Genomic DNA, 6043 nt, shown 5'->3' on the forward strand with positions numbered 1-6043 from the left:
CCGTCACCATCACCCTGCCTTTTTCCCCCCATGAAAGGTGGAGACTATAGATTAAGCAACGAGAAATTTTTAGGTAGATTCAGTCCAACACGTCATCCGTGGACTAAGCCTATTACATAATGACACGTCATTAAAATGATGGCAATCTTGTAAATTCGCTCATTATTTATTTACACATTTGAATAGTAATATTACAAGATTGCCATCATTTTAATGACGTGTCATTATGTGATAGGCTTAGTACACGGATGACGTGGTGGACCGAGTCTATCTAAGAATTTCTCGCAAGCAACACATTCGAACATCTCAATTAGTTTCACAATCTATATATATATATATATATATATATATATATATATATATATATATATATATATATATATATATATATATATATATATATATATATATATATATTTGAGATGTTCCAAAACAAAATGAATATAAAAAGAAATTAAATGAGGCCATCGATTTAATCCGTAACCCATCTCTTTAAAAGACAGATAATAAAATGCGGTAACAATCTCGAACCAATTTATAAAAAATTATTCATTTAATGCTCAAAAGAGATTAAAGTCTTTAGAGCATCCACAATGGACTCTCTATTTGTTTAAAACTCTTCATTCTAAAGAGCAGAACTATAAAATACTACTCCAATGGGCTCTTTATTTTGGAATATAAAAATAAAGAGTCAATTTGGCTCTCCACATGTAGAGAGGCAAACAAACTCTCTATTTTTCAAAAATTCAACGTGGCAATTATCTCCACTACCTCCTTAATTTTCGATATAAAAGATTCTCTTGTATTTTCTATTTTTCCCATCGTCTTCAAAATACAATCTTCATATTCTACTCTTTTCAAAATACAATCTTCATATTCTACTCTTTCTGTTTCTTTCCTCATTAGCATTAATTAACTTGAACTTCATCTATCAGAGATGGAAATCTGCTGTTAAATTATTGCCTGTTTATTTAGTAATAAGATCATGACTAACTAATTTTTAATAGACGGTGGGTTTCCAGCCAATCTATGAAAGGGACTTGTGCCAGTTCTTATTTGAAGATTTGAGTATATTGACGATTACCTTAATATTTAATTATGATATCAATTTGACCATAAATTATGAAATTATTAGAAATTTCTGCAAATTTATATGATATTGTATGATTTGTTTAGGTGGTACTGATCATAATTTAGTATTATTGATTTTATGACTACTATTTGACAGTGCTTCACCAATTAAATTCATCTTCTCATGTTGGATAAAGTTTGTCAGCATTCGTTTCTTGTTGAAAGTTGACCAACTGTATTAAACTGAGTGTTAATATATATGCCATTCTAAATTTTTAAACAGACACCAAAGAATTTTGCCAATTTAACTCTTCATTGAAGAAAATTGTATGAACAGTTTGCTGGTTTCCTTCATGGCTTTTGTGTTTTTTGAGCTCTCATATTTATTTGAAACTCTTAAAGTATTTGATCTGATTTTATTTGAAGATCTCAAAAATTGGATGATGACGAGATATGAGAAGAAAATAAATCTATGACCACATATTTCTCTTAAAAAAAAGAGGAAAAGTAAAAAATAAAAGTCAAAAAATTATAATGAATAAAAAAATAGAGAGTCTATTGAAGACAACTAATTTTTGTGCTCTTTATTATTATAGATGCTCTTTATTTATTGAAAGATGCTCTTTAAAATAAAGAGCACCATTGGAGATGCTCTTAGTCATCTACAAATAGAAAAAGAATGTAATAGGGGAGCTGGTTATAATTTGAATTTGATTTAGTTTGGCCTTTTTTTTTTTTTTTTTTTTTTTGGAAAATTTTCTTTTCTCTCTCTCTAAAATTTTGGTGCTCTCACTTCTCTCTTAAAAAACTTCATTTCTCTTCATTTTTTTAAGGGTGGGAGAGGATGATTTTCCGGCTAGCCGGAAAGATCATCTTCTCCCCGCCCATATTACTAGTTTTTCTAGATCTACTTGTTTAGTTCAATAAATCTAAAAATAAAAGTCTAGTTTTTGCTTGATTTGGGTTTTGTTTCTTACTTGTTAACAATAAAGTTTAAGTCTTTTTCTCTCCTTTGTTTATATTTCTTAGATTCACAAGAAATTTTAGTGTTTGTTTTGAGTTTAACTCCAAAGTATTGTAGATCTAAGAAATGAAAAGGATATGGATCTATCTCTATAGAGTTATAATGAAGATGAAGATCGACGATCGGAAATAGTAGGCTTCAACGGTTCAAGCGGTTTGATTGACAAATCGGTGCAAGAAAATTTCGAAACACCCTTCCAACGATTTCGTTGTGTTAAGTTTTGGGGATTTATGTCTAGAGTTTTCTTTGTTTTTCGATTTCTTTTGCTTGTATCTTATTGTCGTCTATTATTTTGTAGTTTAATTTTTTCGAAAGATCATATATAAGTCCTTGTTATATGACTTTCATCCCTTGTAAGTTGAATCTTCATAATTAACTCTACCTTGGAAAAAAAAAAGATTTAGTTTGGCCTTAATGAAAAACTAAGTTTGCTTTTTCAAGTTTTTTTTATTTAGGCTTAATTCCTTAAAAAACCCCCACCTTGCACTTTTTTTTCGTTTATACCCTGACCTTGTAAAAACACCATTTGTACCCAATTTTGAGTTTTTATGTTTCATCTCTACCCAAAAGCATTAAATTGTACTTTTTTCATTTGGAAAAGAGTTTAAAACATACTTTTTTCTATTTTAAAATATACAAATAAATCCTTAAACTTAAAAAATAATCAAATATATCCAAATAATTAATTAATTTTTTTTAATTTGATAAAATAATAAAAATTAAAAAAAAGTATTATTATTTTTAATTTTTTTTGTCGGAAATATTTTTTAAAAAGTTGAAAAAATTAAAAAAAAATCGAAATATTTTTAAAAAAATTAAAAAAAAATTATTATTATTTTTAATTTTTTGAAAAAGATGGTATTTTTGTACTATTAATAACATTAATATCTAATTCGTATATAAGTTAAAAATGAAGGATTGTTTTAAACTTTTTTTCAAATGAAAAGAGTACAATTTAATGCTTTTGGGTAGAGATGAAACATAAAAACTCAAAATTGGGTACAAATGGTGTTTTTACAAGGTCAGGGTATAAACGAAAAAAAAATGCAAGGTGGGGGTTTTTTAAGAAATTAAGCCTTTTATTTATTATCGAAGTTAATCTAAGTGAGTTAAAAAGTGATTTCTTAATTTTTTAAGTTACTGATTACTAAGTCAATCTAGAGCTTAAAAGGATTATTTTATTGTAAGCCAAATTGATAATTAGACCAAGAACCTGTTTATATTTTTTATTTTTTACAGTTTGATTTGGTTTGACCGTTCTTGAAAAATTAAGTTTATTTTATATAGGTGGATCGAGTGGATTTTAGGTGGATATTACGGCTTGAATATAATAGTATTTTATCGATAATTAACAGTCATCTTTCAACAATTCACATGTCATTGTTGTCCACCGCCGCTAGTTCAAATTTCGGCAGCTGACGATCAGACCACCACCTGCTGATCCTAACCACTATTTAAAATGTATTTCTGTAATTTTCTTTTAAAATAATTTTTTATGAGCCAAACCAATAATTTGATTGGAAATATATTAAATCACCAACACCACCTCCACGGCCACCACCACCCTTATTACTTATTGTTTCCTGGTTATGCCCTTGGAAGTCCTTTTCTTTCCCCTACCATATGCTATCAATAACGTGGGGTCGTTTTGTTTGTCCATAATATCTTTTTATAACCTTCTTTGTTCCATAAATAATGACATTAAACGACACATACCTTACCACTTCTTTTTCCACTCCCTTATCTTTCTATATATTTTTAGAGGCAAAGTAGATCAAGAAATTAAGTACTAGCATGTTAAATAAGAGTCTATAAAATTGCCATATCAAATTAAAATGTCTCTCCTTCCTTCTTCTAAATCAATGGATTCCTCAAGTAACCGTGCCCTAAAAGAATGTGACACCGTATTGAAACCCGCCAAGCACGCTTCGGCCACTCGCCGAACGCCTTCAATTTCTTCGTCATCATCTTTCTCATCATGTTCATCCTCAAATTTTCCAGACGAGTCCCCGCTTAGTCCGGCCACCCCGCTTCGATTTTCGGGCGTTCCGTTTTCTTGGGAACATTTACCCGGAATTCCAAAGAAATGTAGTTCAAGTCACAGAAATAAGGCTGACACAAAATTAGTGAAGCTACTTCCATTGCCTCCTCCTGCCATACCTCAATTATCGAAACGTTCGAGTTTGGAAGAAACCGGAATCCGAAATAAGAAGCACGGTGATGAGAATTTCGGAAGGAACGATCCGTTTTTTGCTGCATTTGTTGAATGTTCAAAGGATGATAATGATATCTACGAATCATCATCAACTACTAATTTATGGAATGGTGGTAAGGTTTCAAGAAGCATTAGTGACAGATTTGGTTTCATAAATCTTTACACTTCTTGTAAAAGAACTTGCGCTGTTTCTGAGTCATTAGTTTACATTCCAAGATCAAACAGAACATCTTATGATCTCATTAATGCTCGCCCTACTCGCTAAACAAATCATCTTCTGGGATTAATTTGTGTTCATGTTCTTAATTAAATATAGAAAGGTATTTACATTTTCAACCTTGATTCTTATTTTCTTTTCCTTGGTGTGTGAGGGAATTGTATGTCCCCAAGAACATACAAGTAATCTATTGTAATATGTTTATAAAAAAGATTTGGTAGTATCTTTTTATTTTTTAGGCTAAACTAAATTTTAATGTAGATTTTTCTTTGTTAAATTAGGGATATTATTTTTTACTTATTTAATCGAATGTGAGTTTCAAATCGAATTCTAATATTTCTAGTACTAGTATATGTATGTAGGAGCAGTGAAATTGATGTTTTTAACTTACATAGTGGATGTTAAATTCCAAAGAATTTGTATTATTCATAGTGAATTGTACCAAATTTGCTGTATTTCATGTGATGGGCAATGGAGAATATGATGAGTGAAGCTTTACATTACCCCATGTGGGATCAAGAAGCTGGACCACTGAAAAACAAGGACAGCTTAATTTGACTTATTTAGCATTAAGCCTATTAATTTGTATAGGCAACACACATATTTAAATATTTGCACTATTTTTTTCAATTGGATCATTATACTATAATTTAAGTCTTTATATTTTTTTGAATTTATAGACATTAAATTTTTCTATCATAAAAAATATGAAATTGTGTCAAGTCAAATTAAAATACAATTTATTGAAGAACTTCCGCTTTAATAAAAATAAAAGTGTATGAATTTAATTTTAAAAAAATTAATATAAAAATGTTTTTTTTATTCCAGTCGCATTAACGCTGCGTGAAATACCCGTATTTAATTTTCGTGACGGAAAGCCTGATGTTTATAACATTAAAAATTCAGAGATTCAATTGTGATATATAAAAACAAATAAGAAAATATAATAATGCAGGAATAGGAATCCAAATAATGCGTTTTTCCAATTTATATTTCCAAATTTGACCCTTGCATTATTTGGGTGTATTATAAAGTAGCTTGTTGAGCTACATTTTTTGTATTATTATGTGCACTGCTCAGAGATTCCTATTGCTAATCTCGGTACCCTTTTGCTTGCAATACAATGGGAAGTCAGAGAGTCAATTGAATAATTATTTATCAAAGCTATACTTTCACTCCAAATTAAATGCCTTAAACGTGAAAGATTCTGCTAAACAACTTTGATACAGAGGTCATTTTCAATTATTTCATTAATTAATGTTAGAAGTAGCATAAATTATTTCCCCCTTATCTACAAATTAAGCGATAATACTCCATTCCGTAATAAATGTTGTTTTTATAATATTTTATTAATCCATAGTAATATTTAGAATATATTATTTTCAAATCTTTATATATATCATAATTTTTATTTTTATTTTCTTTATTTGAAAATTTAAATAATATTGTTTTTTATTTTTATTAACGTTTTAGTTATTTCGTGTTATTTTGGTGTTAGTCAACTAGTTTGTACATG

The 6043-nt window shown here is 28.9% G+C and overlaps 1 protein-coding gene across 1 annotated transcript; it reads left to right on the plus strand.

Moving 5' to 3' along the window:
- Positions 1-3784: 3784 nt before the first annotated feature.
- On the plus strand, positions 3785-4762 carry LOC126664397 (uncharacterized). The gene has a single exon (XM_050356768.2). The coding sequence runs from the start codon at positions 3931-3933 to the stop codon at positions 4573-4575; it is 645 nt and encodes a 214-aa protein (XP_050212725.1). The 5' UTR covers positions 3785-3930; the 3' UTR covers positions 4576-4762.
- The last annotated feature ends 1281 nt before the right edge of the window (positions 4763-6043 follow it).

The sequence above is a fragment of the Mercurialis annua genome, linkage group LG1-X (genome assembly GCF_937616625.2).
Source record: "Mercurialis annua linkage group LG1-X, ddMerAnnu1.2, whole genome shotgun sequence".
In the NCBI taxonomy this organism is placed as follows: Eukaryota; Viridiplantae; Streptophyta; class Magnoliopsida; order Malpighiales; family Euphorbiaceae; genus Mercurialis; species Mercurialis annua.

Coding starts and splice junctions, on each gene's coding strand:
- LOC126664397 (XM_050356768.2), top strand. CDS start 3,931: ATGTCTCTCCTTCCTTCTTCTAAATCAATGGATTCCTCAAGTAACCGT.